Here is a 16946-nt window from a genome sequence, read left to right as displayed (position 1 = left end):
GAAGAGAGGGAAATTTATAGCCATCAATGCTTACATTAAAAAAGAGCTAAAACTGGAGATCTAAATACATACCTGGAGGAACCAGAAAATTAACAGCAAACTAGTCCCAAACCAGGACAAAGGAAAGAAATAGCAAAGATCAGAGCAGAAATTAATGAAATCAAGAACAAAAAAAAAAAATTTTGAGAGAATCAACAAAACCAGAAGTTGGTTCTTGGAGAAGACCAACAAAATCGGTAAAAAAAAGAGTGTGCAGGCAAATAAATAAAATCATAAATGAGAGGGGGGACATAACCACTGAAGCCATAGAAATAAGAGAGATCACAAGAGGAGACTATGAACAAGTGTACACCAAAAACCCAGACAATGTAGACAAGATGGACAAATTCCTAGAAACACATGAACTACCTATACTGACCCCAAAAGAAATAGATCTCAACAAACCATTCATAAGTGAAGAGACTGAAACAGTCATCCAAAACCTCCCAAAGATGAAAAGCCCAGGACCACATGGCTTTACATGTGAATTCTACCAATCATTTGAAGAGGATCTAATACTAATCTTGCTCAAGCTCTTCCAAAAAATTGAACAGGAAAGAACGCTACCAAACTCATTCTATGAAGCCAACATCACCCCAATACCAAAACTAGATAAAGATATTAAGAAAAAAAGAATTACAGACCAATATCTCTAATGAAATTAGATGCAAAAATCCTCAACAAAATGCTTGCAAACCAAACCCAAAAGCACATTAAAATAATCATACACCATGATCAAGTGGGTTTTAACCAAGTATGCAAGGGTGGTTCAACACAAGAAAATCAATTAGTGTAATAAACCACAGGAATAAATTGAAGAAGAAAAATCACATGATCCTCTCAATTGATGCAGAAAAAAGTGTTTGTCAAAATACAGCATCCTTTCTTGATAAAAACACTCCAAAAGACAAAAATAAAAGGAAGCTTTCTCACTAATGGTAAAGTACATATATGAAAAACCTACAGCCAGCATTGTACTCAAGGGCAAAAGACTGAAAGCTTTCCCACTGAGATCAGGAACAAGACAAGGATGCCCACTGTCACCACTGTTATTCAATATTGTGCTATAAGTTCTAGCTAGAGCAATTAAGCTAGATAAATAAAAGGCACTCAAATAAGGAAGGAAGAAGTAAAAATTTCACTATTTGCTGATGATATGATGCTATATCTAGAAAATTCTTAAAAATTCACAACAATGTTAACAGAACTAATAGTTGAGTTCAGCATAGTGGTGGGATAAAAGATTAATATCCAAAATTTAATAGCTCCCATCTACCATATGGGACACCCTGGGTTCACATCCTGGGGCCTCCTTGTGAAGGAAGGCTCGCCCGCACACAGCAGACTGCCACCCCACCCGCAGGCGCCGCAGAAAGCCAACTCAGCAAGGTGATGCAACAAAAAAAAAAAAGGGAGACAAACAAAAACACAGAAGAGCATGCAGTGAATGGACACAGAAAGCAGACAGCACACAAAAAAGCACAAGCGGGGAGGAGGGATTAAAAAAATCAATAGCATTTCTATACACCTACTGATAAACAATCTGAGGAAAAAATTTATAATAGCAACTAAAAGAATCAAACATTTAGGAATAAACTTCACCAAGGACATAAAGAACCTGTACTTAGAAACTATAAAACATTGCTAAGAGAAACCAAAGAAGACTTAAGTAAATGGAAGGGCATTCTATGTTCATGTTCTGGAAGATTAAATAAAATTCAGATGTCAAGTCTACCCAAACTGACTTACAGATTCAATGCAATCCCTAAAGCAATCCCAATAGCCATTTTTTGCAGAAATGGAAACCAATTTCAAATTTTTTTGGAAGGGTAAGAGGTCCTAAATAGCCAAAAAATATCTTTAAAAAGAAGAATGAAGTTGGAGGACTCTCACTTCCTGACTTTAAAGCATATTTCTTAGCTACTGTGGTAATAACAGCACGGTACTAGAATAAAGACAGACATATTGACCAATGGAACCAAGTCAAGAACTCAGAAATATACCCTCACATCTACAGTCAAGTGATTTTTGACAAGCCTGTCAAGCCCTCCTAGCTATGCCAGAACAAATGGTGCTGGGAGAATCGGGGTACATAGAATGGAACAGGCATTGTGGAGGACTTTTTGGCAGTTCCTAAGGAAGCTGAATACAGACTTGCCGTGTGACTTGGTAATACCACTACTAGGTATATATCCAGAAGAACTGAAAGCAGTGACACGAACAGACAGCTGCACATCCATTTTCATAGCAGAGTTATACACAATTGCCAAAAGCTGGAAGCACAGGTGTCCATCAACCAATGAATGGATAAACAAATTGTGATGTATACTCATGATGGAATATTATGTCACTGTAAGAAGAAATGAAGTTGTGAAGCATGACAATATGGATGAACCTAAAGGACGTTGAGTTAAGCAAGCCAGACACAAAAGGACAAATATTTATGACTACACTATTATGAACTAAGTATATTTTGTGGGAAGCAGATTTGGCTCAACAGATAGAGCGTCCACCTACCACATGGAAGGTCCAGGGTTCAAACCCAGGATCTCCTTATCTGTGTGATAAGCTGGTCCACGCACAGTGCTGATGCACGCAAGGAGTGCCGTACCACACGGGTGTCGCCCATGTAGGGGAGTCCCACGCGCTATGAGTGCGTCCCGCAAGGAGAGCCGCCCAGCACAAAAAAAGTGCAGCCTGCCCAGGAGTGGCGCCACACACACAGAGAACTGACGAAGCAAGATGATGCAACAAAAAGAGACACAGATTCCCAGTGCTGCTGACAAGAATATAAGCGGGCACAGAACACACAGCGAATGGACACAGAGAGCAGACAACTGGGGGGGGGGCAGGGGAGAGAAATAAATAAATAGATAGATAGATAAATAAATAAATAAATAAACAAACAAACAAACAATGTGAACTCATGGAGTTAATAATTCAAATATATGTCACCAGAAAGTAGAAGGGTAGAGATGGAAAAATAAGGGTTTTTGTGTGTGTGCAGAATTGGTACTAAGGTTGTTTGTAAATCTTTGGAAATGAATAGAAATGGCGAAAGCACATAAGTGTCTATACCTAGCAGAGCTATTACATTGATATGGCAGTGGTTGAACGGGAAAGTCTATGGCCATGCATATTACTAGAAGAAAAACTAAAAATGTAATATGGCACTGAATAACAATGAATCCTTACATGAAATACGAATAATACTGCACATATAACACTGCTTTTACAGTATATAAAAGTATAAATACAAATAAACTAGAGATACTTATATACACTTTTACAGTGTATATACTTACATACACTTTTACAGTGTATATACTTACACACACTTTTACAGTGTATATAAGTATAAATACAAATAAACTAGAGATATGGAAACAGAATAGCAGCTATGTACAAGGGAAGCATAGAGAGACTGAGAAGTGATGAGTTTATGTGTCTGTTTATTCTCTTTATTATTATAATTAGTGGAATAATGAAAATGCTCTAATAATGGTATTATACCAAATACCACTGCTTGTACACTGGTCGGATTTATGTTTTATTAATATGTATCAATAAAATTCCTTTGTTAAGGAAAAATAAAAGCAGATAGAGCAATTCAAATAGCATGTGGCCAGTCTGGCAGCAGTCCTGGGAAGGGGCTGGTGGGGACTCTCGGAAGAGCCCTCCAGTGAAGGTATTTCAACCAACTCCCACCCCTGGATCCTACCATCAGCACCAGGGCTGGTGACAATGGCCTGGGAGAAGACTCAGCACAGCTGGCCTCGGAGGTCAGGAGGGGTAAAGGGGAAGACTGGCAGCCCAGGAGAAGAGTGAAGCCAGGGGCAATGCCCTCAGAATTCTGAGAGTACACGAAGTGTTTGTTGGGAAAGAAAAGCAGAATTGGGAGGAGAAATGGGAAATAGGAGGCTGAGGAAGGCCAGCTCCAAAACTGGCAGGAGGGTTGACCAGGCAGTGGGAAGAAACAGAGGAACACAGGCCCCAGGAAACCAGACCGGACCTTGTTAGAGATTGACAACACCCAATGTTGGACCTTCAGATTCTCTTCCTTCCCAACAGATTATGTGCCATAACTGGGCTTATTGGAAAAGAGGGTTATATCCCAATGTCTGACATAGGCACAGGAGGACAGAGATATTTTGTGTAATAGGTATTTGATATCCATGCTTTCTCAGAGTCTCAATTCCAAAAACCTCAAGGGAGCTGTGGCCAGTTATGGGCATACAATCGTCCCTGCGGGAAGAGTAGGAAAGATGAAAGAGCACCTGGGGAACTGGCAAGAGTAGGGAAACCCAGGATACCAACCGTGCACACCCACTCAGTTCAGGTCCTTCACTGATCCTTATGTGCAAAGGAAAAAAACTTTGGACCCTGGCCCAGCGTTTAAACAGGGACAAGCACAGTGACACAGTGAAGTGTAACTCCCGAATCTGACTTTCCATTGGGATCATCTAAATTCAGTTTGGGGAACTAGCTAAAAGTCTAAAATTCTGAGCATCACTTTCAGAGATTCTGATTCAGCAAGTCTAAAAAAAAGAGCCTGGAATCACAAGTATTTGGTAACAGAAACAGGAAACAGGGTCAGAGTGCCTCCCTACATCCAAGGGGATAATGTGAGTGCTAGGAAGACTACCAATCAGCTAGAAACATCCGTGTCAAGCCAACCAAACCGGATGACGATGAGAGGCAAAAACGAGTCTAGGTGGCAAGAAGCAGCTCCCAGCTAAGCTAATTTGCGAGTACATTTTAGTTACATGATGGTCAAGAGTGAGCTCTGTAAAACTGTGTGTGACCTGTGACTTTGCAGCTTCTTATTTCAGGCTTTGTTTTTCTTTTCGTTATTAATAAAGCTGCTTTTTAAAAGATTTATCTTGGCCAACCTGAAAGAAAAGAACTGTGCGTACCTAAGTTGAAGCCAGGTTTGGATAACAAATTGTTGTCCTGTGTATAAGACAACATTTTAGTCTAGGCATTTTGACATACTTTATTTCATTTCATACTCACAAGAGTCCTAGAAATTAAAATCACCAATTTATAGACAAAGAAATGGAGGGATTCAAAATGTGCTGACTTGTTATTGCACAATCTCAGGAGTATATGTGCTCATGAATGTGTCATCTGCTAATTCATAAATAATCTACAATAAGGATAGAATTTCCCTAATTTCTAAAATGTAGAGCCAGAATGCAAAGTTGAAACTTTCGTATTTGGTCAAGAAATAGACGTTCTAATTGAATCAATATTTTAATGAACTTGACTCAATGCTGGCTGAGTAGGAAAGATGAGAGAGTGACTGAAGAGCTGGCAGGAGTAAGGAATGTGGGGAATGCAATATATATTATATGTGAATAAATAACTTCTTAAAAATTTCAAGCAAATGTTTTATTAAGTACCTAGCACATGTAAAACACTAGTCCTGGGAAAGATAGATAGGAGTCAGCCCTCATCCTCATTCTTGAGGACTCAGCAATCTGTAGGAGAAATCAGACAAATATACAGCCAAACTTCAAGCAGAATGTTATTCATGAGAGGTATGAACAAATACTACTGGGATTTGTGATTACAAAGGTCAACTACAAATCATCCTATAACTAGGTAAAAGTCTAAATACAGGGTATTCGTTCTTTCTGTCAACTTTAATATATATGTTATTTTTGTGAACTACCTTTACTATCTCAGTAAAGGTAAGGATTTCCCAAAGATCTAAAATATTTGTCATTCATATTCAAAGAGTGATTTTTGCTTAAATATCTGTGAACTGTTTTAGGTTAATTAAGTGCAGATCTCACTATTTTGATTTTTCCTAAAATTAAGGGTGGAAAAAAGCAATCACAAAAGAAAGCAATGCTCAGTAAAGTCAATGCAGAGGTTTAATTTTGTCTTGCTTAGTATTACACTCATCTTGAAGAGTTGTTTGCATTTACAGGACATGGTGCCAAGAAACAAAAACTTTCCTTTGCCCTAACCAAAAATTGTCACAGTAGCTAATTTAATATGCATCTCAATTCCTAAAACATTCAGGAAAAAAAAAACTATGCTATTTTCAAAAGGATTAAGGAGGCTGAACCGCCCAGCGCAAAAGAAAGTTCAGCCTGCCCAAGAATGGTGCTGCACATACAGAGAGCTGACACACAAGATGACGCAACAAAAAGAAACAGATTCCCGTGCTGCTGACAACAACAGAAGCGGACAAAGAAGAACACACATGCAGCAAATGACACAGAGAGCGGACAATGGGGGGGCTGGGGGGGGGAGAGAAATAAAAAATAAAAATAAATAAATAAAAACATTTTTAAAAAAGAAGGCTAAACTAGGACAATTCATATATTCATTTAGGTACTGTTAGCCTTCAAAAAATTGTATAAAAAAGGCCTATTTTGATCAGATTTTAATGGTTTCCTACTGTGAAGTGCAAAATACATAAACAGATTGAGAAAAGCCTAGTCATTTTTATTTATAAAAGATAGGCAATATAGGTGCAATTATTAACTAGCTTTCAAAAAAATGAACAGAACAACAAATTTGTGAATGTTTGCCTTTTTCTGCTGTTGACAATAGACTACTGATCTTTTTTTAAAATGACACTGACATTGCTGGGGAGGCAAATACCCACCCCAAATATAAACTGGCTGTTAGAGGATCAGAGGTAGAATAATGACTTAAAGGGAAATTATTAAGGTGATGAAGACCTTCAATTTCATGTACAGTTGTGAACAAATCCTTGCCATCATGCATGAAAGCAATTTATTTAAATGGTATTTTATGTAAACAAACCATATTTATTTTAATTAAAATTATTTTAATTAAATAAAAACTACAGTATGCCAGGTGGTACTAAACACTACAGGGAAAAATAAGCATGACAGAGGTTTCAAATGATGCTAAGGGAAGGCCTCACTCAAAAAGGTAATACTTGGACAAGGACAAGAAGGAAAGGAGGGAGCGAGCCCTGTAGTTTTCTGGGGTAAAAAGAACACCATGAACAATGGCCCTGAGGTAGGAACATGGGGTAAAAAGAGGGAACATCATGAACAAAGGCCCTGAGGTAGGAACATGCCTGGTATGCTGAAGAAGCAGGAAGAAAGTCAGTGCCACTGATGCAGAGTGATAGAGGGGGAAAGAGAGAATAGCAGGAAATGAGGTTAGAAAAATGAGACGGGGACAGTTGGAACAAACTCATGTAAGCAAGGGAGCTTTGAAAGAATGGTGGCTTTTCCTCAGAAATGGGAAGCAATTGGAAAGTTTGGAACTTAGAAGGTGCTTTACCTGAGATAAATATTCATCTCACAGGATTGTTTTGTAAGCACCAAATATGAAGTGAAAGGATTTTAAATTGAAAGTGTTGTGCTATAGTGAACCATTTTTTATCATATCATAAACTTTCTTTTTCCATCAGGCAGCTTTATCAAACCCTTCTTTAGCACAAAATGGTTGTAAATACCAAAAATAATACTTCCATTGCTATTAGGCTATATGTAAGAATGTAGGGAGCCTTTTTTTTCCTTTAAAATTAAACCACAAAACAATTATATTTCAACATGAAATGAAGATTCTGGAAATGCAAGACTAAGGTACTTCCCCAACTTCTTGGTCTGCTTCTCTTTTCCATCTTCTTGATTTTACTTAGTAATTTCATCTGGTCTGTGGCTACCACTATTGCGTATATGAAAATAATTCATCTGCCTATCATTAACACCTACTTACTCCAAATTCCTGGGTACAGTACCCATTGTTGCCTGAACATTGCTGTATGACATCCTGCCAGCAAAAAATAATCTTTCCTAACTTTGATTGAGCCCACCAGGTCTAAGCACTTTAATTTTACTTGTATGAAATTCATTCCATCTTAAAACCACCCACTAAGGATGGTATTATTATTCCCTATTTTACATATGAAAGTTAAATAACTAGCTCAAAGTCAAATGTTTAGTAAGAAGGGAAACCAACACTGGAGCCTAGACATTTTTTTTTTTCTCCAGAACCTATGCACTTCAACACTGCTGCACCGCAACAGTTAGTGAGCTTGTTACTGAGATGCAAAACAAAGTCACATCTACTTTCTCCTAGCCCTCCCGCCTATCAGCTCTCACGGTCCTGCTAAGAATGGAAAACAACTTAAATTTCAGTCACCCAGCCTCAAAACTTAAAAGTCATCTCTCATGCTTCCCACCCCCAAGGCGGGTTTCCCTGGTGTGCCCCCGCTTCCCTTTTTGCCAAAATCACTGCGCACAGACCACAGGGACCCAGCTAAGGAAAGGCAGCCTCCCGAACTCCGGGGGCGTGTCCAAGCGCCTTCCTCAGATGCTCTCCCAAAAGCAGGGATCCTACCCCGCCTCTCCGATCCCCGAAATGAACTTTCTCCGCTCCCTAGCAGCTCCGCACCTGCTCATGCTCCACTCCAAACCCTCCTACACTTTACCCTCCTCTCCCTTTCCCTAGTGCCCTGAACTAGAGGTAGCAATCTTTACCTGCTCCTCTGCTTCCGCCATGGCGCAGCCGGGGTGTCACATGACAGACCCGGAAGTGAGAGAACAAGACGCCGGGTCCCAGCGCCTGCTGGGTAATGTAGTTTTACATTTCCTGGGCGCCCTGAGCCTGTATGTCTTTTTAACTGGTGTACGTGTTGAGACTTAACTTCTGCTTCCACCTCTCCAAGCCAAGTGGGAGTTCTGCTTTCCAGACACTGAACATAATAACCCTCGTTAACGCTATTATTTGTTCTGTTGTTGTTCTTGCTGTTTCTATAATTATTATATTTATTAAGCACTTACTGTATAGCAAACCCAGAGTTTATAGCTTTACGTGGATTATCTCATTTAATCTCCCCAGAATCTCTACTGTTATCCCCATTAATAGGTGAGAACGTTGTGACTCATGTAGATCCGTGAGTGGCAGATCTAGGATTAGAATTTGACCCTGTCTAATGCCAAAGACTGTGTGATTACCAAATGCTGCTTCCTCTAAAAGGTTCTTACCCTTTTTTTTTCAAAGTATATTAAGCGCATATAAAGCATTTTGTGCAGTGGAGAAACAGAGAGCAACTTTATATCCAACAAATCTTTATTTGCTACTGTTAAGTCAGTGTCTTTTGGCATCTGGACACTGACATTTTTTAAATTTTTTGTTAAACTTTTGTTGAGAATATTCTGTAGGTAAATATGTAAGATATAAACTTGTCCTCGGTGAAATATACATCAGGGGAAAAGATCTGTAATGTCACTGTACCACTTCCATCCTTCCAAATGCCTTATTCCTTCTCCATGTTTCTCGGCTTTAGGAATGCACCTTCCTAATCCTCAGGAATCTGCAGAATCTTGTCCAAAGACTGGAATTTTCCTCTCTCCACTCATCTCCAGTAGCTGGTAACCAGCAGAGGGTGTTCTAAATGGCAACACATGGTGGGCCTTTTGGAATCCTGATGCTGCAGGGACTGGTGAATGTAGCATTCTGTGCTTCCTAAGGTCTCTAGCTGCAACCTGCTCAATCTGTGATTCCTCAGTGGCCCAGATGACAAGGTGTCCAATGTCATCTCAGAGATAATGGTCTTCACAGGGCCAAACCAATCTTACTCCCCTCCTCTTCTACCAGGCCCCACTGAGCCTTTCTCTTTCAGTCTGTTGATTACTCATATAGCCACAAGTTAATGAAGAGAGACAAATCCCAGCACATTTAGATATTCACAGCAAAGCACCCATTTTCCTTAGTATCAACCTTTCCAGTCCAAAAGTTTCTGAGACCTTCTCTCCCAAGGCAGTCCAGAGCCAAACATTGGTCATGATGGCCTCCAAGTCCCAGAAGGACCCTTGCACAGAGTGAAGAGGCTGTGGAGGCCCTCAGACCAGTTTCCACAGGAAAGAGAAACAAGCCTAGTTCCTCTCCTTTTCTGACTTCCTGCAAGCTTTAATTTTCCCCGTTTTTCATTATGAACTAGACCCATCTATAAAACTCTTGGTCTACAGTCTCTCCAACTTAGTGATCTCTTCTGTTTTGATGAAACACAGACACAGTCGAGATTAAGATGGAAAATAGAAAAGTATTACCACTGTCCTCCTTTCCAGGATATTTTGGTTTTATTTTTCATTTTTATTTTGGTGAAAAGAAGTCTGGTATCACCTGCAGAAAAAGTGACTAAGTACTGGGAAAGTCACTACTGAAATCTAGGACAAGAAAACACCACATCCAAAAGGTTTAGCCAGAGCATTAATGATTCTTTCGGTACTTGCTCTCCTGCATCCTCTAATTCTTCTCTTCTATTTTGCCATCTCTTATGAGATCCATTCACTCAATCAACAAATGTTATTAAGTACTTATTGAGTACAAGAACCTGAGAATAGAACTGTGAACAAACTGAACTCTGTTTTCATGGAGCTTACATTCTATGAGCAAATGAGGAAAGACCTGAATAAACTTAGGGAACAAGCCCTGTGGAAATCTTGGAGATTCCAAGCAGAGGAAAGAGCAAGTAAAAAGGCCCTGAGGCAAGGAGGCCAGTGTGCTGGAGGATAATGACGGAAAAGGAAGGAAGTAGAAGGTAAGATCAGTGCGATAATTAGTCTGGGGCATAGCAAAACTTAGGATCCTATTTTATGTGACCTGGCAAGCCCAAAACATGATCAAACCAATATCTTCAAATTTACAATATAAAGGATTAAAGATTCGACTTTTCAGTCCTTCAGTTTCTCAGTAGACATTGGATGCCACCTCCCCTAGGCAGGTTCTGTGTTGGCTGTTGAGGATACAGAATAATACAGAGATGCCCCTCATCCCCAAATATCATTCTGGGAGGCACTTTAGCTCTTCTAGAATACTCATTTCATTAAAGCTATTCCTGACATAAAGTGATTAATAAACGGAAGGCATCAAATAGGAAGAAAATTCACAGGATTTCTCTTTGAAAAATTTATATATATATATAAAAGAAATGAAATGAAACTTTTATCTGTGACCCTCATTTATCCCCAGACCTCCCTTCTTTGGGAACTCACATTTCTTCTTGGACATTCTTTCTTCCTCTCAGGGGCTTGGTTCTTCTCTCCAAAGGTTCCTAAGAATGAAGGACACATGGCAGTACCTTCCTACATGTTTTATTCCCATCACCAAGGTCCACTCAGATTTCTGCATGGCCTTATTTATCTCTGCTCTGATTCCTCATATTGCATAAAGCCAGGTCAACCCATGCACCAGGTTTAGGACTAGCTCTCCTATCATCACTTTCCAGCCCCCTATTCCTCTCTACAATGTTATTCCTCTTTCCCACCAAACAATGCAATTTGAGGAGATCCAGCTAGGTTAGCGCCTCCTTTCTTCTTCAGAGCAAGGATATTTCTCCAAGTTTCAGGTAAGAAGCAGACTTTCCATCTATGTTAATGTTACATCTGAGGATTTTACGACCAAATATCTCTTTGTCCACCCTTGAAAGCTTTGCTCCTGATATCTCTATCTCCTATTCCCTTTCAGAGCATTAGGCAGCACATGTAGATACAACCCATGTGATGTTCCTTTTAAAGGACAACAACATAACAAAAGCACTGTGTGCCTGATGCCTGGCTGCCCCCAAATTTGCCTGTGACTCACTTTGTCTTCATGAACATCAAGGTTTTTCCTCTCCTTTCCTGGCTTTCTTCTCACGATTCAAATTCTATTCTCTGCTCACAGCTTGTTGGGAAGGAGGAGAACTAGCAGTAGAGCACTGAGTGTTTCCTAGTTATCTCCAGGCCAAGTCTTATTTCTATGGGGCCTGGTGTCTACTCTGTTTCTTCCTATAATCACTGCCAGGTTAAACCTCCTGCCAAGTTTGGAGCTCCAGCCTTCTTTTTCTCCCCCCAATTCTGCTCTCCTTTCCCAACAAACACTGTGTACACCCTTAAAATTCTGAGGACTTCACAACTGAGGGAGGCAGGTGTACTAAATCTTTTCCCAGGCCACTGTCACTGGGCCTTGTGCTGAAAGTAAGATCAGGGGTGGGAGTCGGTTGAAATGTCTTTATTGGAGAAGTCTTCTGAGAGTCTCCTTCAGGCCCTTCCTAGGGCTGCCACTCCCTGAATTCACTGCTGAATTTCCCATCTTTTCTTTTCTGGGGAGATGGAGCTCCCTAGGTTTATATGTTGGGTGAGTCTTCTCCACAAATTCCTCAAGGAATAAACTCTGTCACCTGCCCCACAGGTTCTGCTCAGGGGGACCTCTTAGTGGTCCATGCAGGCAAAGCTGGAGACCAGCCATCCACTCTGGGCCTTCCTTCCTGGAATTTCTTTTATTCTGGAATGAAAAATATCAAGTCTCTTTCTCTCTCCAAAGAGAGTCTTATGTCCTGATTGAAGATGTAGCCACCGTTGATTGCAGAGAAAAGTAATGACACTCCTCTGATGACTCAGCCTCTGAGACTCAGGATTCCCTGAGTTGGTTCCCCATTCATTGTAGCATCTTGACTCTAATAATATGTTAAGCATTGGCTCCATTACTTTTTCCTTCTGGACATACTGAAAGGGTGAAGATACAAGGGTGTATGGAAAGAGGAATTAGAGGAAGAATCTCCTTCTAAGCCAGCAGGCTCTTCTTGGGCTGGTGGGCAGGAGGAAATTCACATGTTGCCTTCATACTGCAATTTTTCCCATGTGAAACGAGAGTTTGGGCTCCCTCATTTAAGAAGTCCTCTATGGGGAGCAGATGTGGCTCAAGTGGTTGAGCACCTGCTTCCCCTATGGGAGGTCCTGTGTTGGGTTCCCGGTGCCTCCTAAAAACAAAAACAAAACAATAAGCAAAACCAATGATAAAACCAACTCAGGGGAGCTGATGTTGCTCAGTAGTTGAGTGACAGCTTCCCACATATGAGGTCCCAGGTTCAATTCCTGGGTTCAATCCCTGGCTCCAGTACTTAAAAAAAAAAAAAAAAGGCAGTCCTCTAGCACGTTGCTACATTAGTGTGTTCACGGACAAGCAATATTGGCATCATAACACGAGAGCATGTTAGAAATGCAGAACAGGGCCTTCCACAGAGCTTTTGAACCAGAATCTGGATTTTAATAATATTCCCATGTAATATATATATACACATTAAAATTTGAGAAGTGTTCAGTCCAACAGTCTTCGTTTAGATGGAAAATCATCTGCTTTATTCTTGCCCATCATCAGCTCATCCTCCACCATCATCAAGCTTTGGAAGTAAAGGTAAGAGTCAAATTCTCATTCTTGGTCTACAGGACCTAAGACTATTAACAGATTTAAGAAACCAAATCTAATAACATTTATGTTTAAAATGGACCACTAGTTTTAAGGCTCTGTCTCATAAGGCATTTTATTAATTCAGTAAGTTGTAGCCATTTTATTCCTGAAAATAACCTTATATAATTTTCAAAATAATATGAGTTATTTCTATATATAAAATTTTTAATTTTATGACACTTGGAAAATAAGCAAAGTAGAAAGATGAAGTAAAATTAAATGATGTAACTAAGTACTGCTTTGTAGATTCTTTTCCCAATCTTTAGTTTCTATTCCTTCTCAGTGCTACCTTTTTCAATCTAAAGGTCTTTCTTGACAGCCAGTGACAAGCAAAATTACAGCACATTACACTACTGACTCCAAACAATAAGCTTAGCCTTTCTTTAATTAACTTTGTCTCCCAAATAGCTAAAATAATATTTATGTTATACTTAGCAATTTGGCAAGGCTCAGCTTATTTTGCAGTTTGGTTTTTCAAAAACCATACCCAACAAAACCTGTTACCTTCTAACATTCTAGATGTCATTTTAAAATCTAGCTTACTGGAGAGTTCCAAGAGCAACCACCCTAGACTTTTAAAATAACACTTTTCAAATTACAAAAATAATGCATTCTGATTATAGAAAATTGGAAAATGTCAAAAAATTAAGAAAATAAAATTACAAAAGTCACCCATAATTCCCCCTTGTATTTGCATCAGCCAAAGGGGTACTGATGCAAAAATATCAGAAATTGGCTAGTTATTATAAGGGTATTTATTTGGGGTAGAACTTTACAGTCACAAAGTCATAAAGAGTAAATTACTGGGAAACAGATGTGGCTCGAGTGATTGAGCTCCTGCCTACCACATGGAAGGCCTCAAGGTCAGTTCCTGGTGCCTCCTAAGTGGAAGACAAGCACACAATGAACAGACAGTGAGTACAAACAATGAAAGGATGAGGAGAAAGAAATAAAACAAATCTTTAAAAAAGCAGTAAATTACTTCCCTTACCAAAGTCTGTTGCCATGTGTTGGAGCAAGATGGCTGCCGGTTTCTGCAAGTGGTCAGCCTTCCTCTTCAGACTTCTTCTGGTCTCAGCTGTAGGCTGGTATAAGACTCCTCTATCTCCCTAGGGTTCATTTCTTCCTGGGCTCAGCTACTCTGTTCTCTCCACAAGGTCAGCTGCAGATCCTCAGGCTCTCTTACTTCCCAGGGCCTCTGGCTATAGAGTCATTTCTTTTTTTTTTTTTTTAAGATTTATTTAGTTGGTTATTTCTCTCCCCTCCTCCCCCACCCCAGTTGTCTGTCCTCTGTATCTATTTGCTGCGTCTTCTTTGTCCACTTCTGTTGTTGTCAGCGGCACGGGAAACTGTGTTTCTTTTTGCTGCGTCATCTTGTTGTGTCAGCTCTCCAAGTGGACAGCGCCATTCCTGGGCAGGCTGCACTTTCTTTCATGCTGGGCGGCTCTCCTTATGGGGCGCACTCCTTGCGCGTGGGGCTTCCCTATGCCGGGGACACCCCTGCGTGGCACGGCACTCCTTGCACGCATCAGCACTGCACATGGGCCAGCTCCACACCGGTCAAGGAGGCCCGGGGTTTGAACCACGGACCTCCCATATGGCAGACAGATGCCCTAACCAGTGGGCCAAGTCCGCCGCCTAGAGTCATTTCTATTCCTCTGTGTTTTCCTGTGTTTTTACTTTCTGGGGCTCCAGCATCAAAACTTAAACTCTCTCTTCTGCCATGCTGTTTTCTCATTTCCTCTGTGAGTCTCTGTCCACCAGTCCACCAAGGGGGCAGGGACTCAACATCCTACCGGTGTGGCCAAATCAAAATCCTCAATCTTAATTTAATCAAGTACAAGGTAACCTCTGAATCTAATACAATCTAATATGCCTAGAGGAACAGAGCAGTTTACAAACATAATCCAGTATCTACCTTTGGAATTCATAAATAATACCAAACTGCTACTGCACCCCTGTTAATCATCATTCAATATATTTCTTTCTAGTATCTCTCTGTTTGTTTAAATTTTTTTCTTAAAACAAAAAAATTGTATCATGAAGTTTTGTTATCTTCTTTCTTCATTTAATCATACATCAGGATCATTTTCCAATATAATATAATGTATTATTCTTTTTTTGGGGGGTGGTGGTGATATTGACCAATTTCTTTTCTCTTTATTTATTTTTTTAATGTTACATTAAAAAAACATGAGGTCCCCATATATCTACCACCCCCCTCACCCCACTCCTTCGCCCATAAAAACAACCTCCTCCATCATCATGAGACATTCATTACATTTGGTGAATAATGTGTTATTCTTAAAATATGATTTTAATGGAATACATTCTAATTGAATTCAATAAAAAAGACCATAACTTATATAATCAATTTTTGTTGTATATATATATTTTTTAAGATTTACTTATTTTTTATTTATTTCTCTCCCCTTCCCCTCCCAGTTGTCTGTTCTCTGTGTCCTTTGCTGTGTGTTCCTCTGTGACTGCTTCTATCCTTATCAACAGCACCAGGAATCTGCCTTTCTTTTTGTTGCATCATCTTGTTGTGTCAGCTCTCTGTGTGTGCAGCGCCATTCTTGGACAGACTGCACTTTCTTTTGCGCTGGGCGGCTCTCCTTATGGGTGTACTCCTTGCATGTGGGGCTCCCCTACGCGGGGGACACCCCTGTGTGGCATGGCACTCCATAGGCGCATCAGCACAGTGCATGGGCCAGCTCCACACAGGCCAAGGAGGCCCAGGGTTTGAACCATGGACTTTCCATGTGGTAGGCGGAGGCCCTACCCATTGGGCCAAGTCTGTTTCCCTTGTTGTATATTTATGGCATAGCTAATTAACATCCTTGTGCATAAATTTTGGCAGATGCTTCAACAAAAGGTGGTATCCACTTGTACTCCAATAAGTTGTATATGAAAGCTCCATATCCTCCTACTGTCAAACATTAGATTACTATCATTTTTGGAAAACTTCGTCAATCAAATTGGGGAAAAACAGTATTTCACTTACTGTGATTTGATATCTTATGAGTATTTTCCGTAAGTAAACTGGCCATTTTCAATCTTTTCTGCACTTTCTGTTCTTGCTTTTTACCCATTTTCTGTTAAGATATCAATCTTTTCTTTATTGACTTAAGAATGCCCAGTAGACCATTGGCTATTTGGTTTTGAAGCTAAGAGAAGAGTCTGCTGTTGGAACTATATATTCTGAGACCTTCAGCATACAGTTAATATTTGAAGTGCAAGAGGACCACACAACAAGGGGAAAAATGTTTCTCTTATAGGGGGTGACCTACAAGATAATCTTTGGGAATATATACACTCACAGGAATATTTACTAGATTGGATTTTAGACACTCTGGTCATTCTCCAGCTGCACAGAAATAGTGTGCCATGATTTGGACCAAGAAATTTCATTGCTAAAATAAAATTGTGACAGCATTTTCCCAATTCACAGAAAAAAATAAGTTAATTAATGGGGAAATATTCCATTGAGGACTTTTAACCCGTATGTTTTCTTAGAATCTTTGATTTTTTTCTCCCAAGCAAACACTGGGAGACAAACTGCATCTAAAAAATAGTAAATAAATCTTCCTAGGTAGAATATAAAAAGAAACTATCATTCTTGCTTTGACAACTTTAAAAACAAACAAACAAACAAACATGTGACCAGCACCTGG

The 16946-nt window shown here is 39.9% G+C and overlaps 1 protein-coding gene across 4 annotated transcripts in view; it reads right to left on the bottom strand.

Moving 5' to 3' along the window:
- The window catches only part of VPS41 (VPS41 subunit of HOPS complex), a 247119-nt gene extending 238520 nt beyond the window's left edge, over positions 1 to 8599 (bottom strand). The window contains exon 1 of one of the 4 annotated variants that reach the window (XM_058296762.2): positions 8520 to 8599. In XM_058296762.2, the coding sequence (XP_058152745.1) occupies positions 8520 to 8540 (21 nt within the window). In that variant the 5' untranslated portion in view covers positions 8541 to 8599. The remainder of the gene's footprint in view (positions 1 to 8519) is intronic. The other 3 variants (XM_058296764.1, XM_058296761.1, XM_058296763.1) reach the window with 3 other exon arrangements.
- Between the last annotated feature and the right edge of the window lie 8347 nt (positions 8600 to 16946).

This window comes from Dasypus novemcinctus, chromosome 5, assembly GCF_030445035.2.
Source record: "Dasypus novemcinctus isolate mDasNov1 chromosome 5, mDasNov1.1.hap2, whole genome shotgun sequence".
Lineage (NCBI taxonomy): Eukaryota > Metazoa > Chordata > Mammalia > Cingulata > Dasypodidae > Dasypus > Dasypus novemcinctus.
Note: the sequence above shows the minus strand (reverse complement) of the source record. Positions and strands in the feature narration are given on the sequence as shown.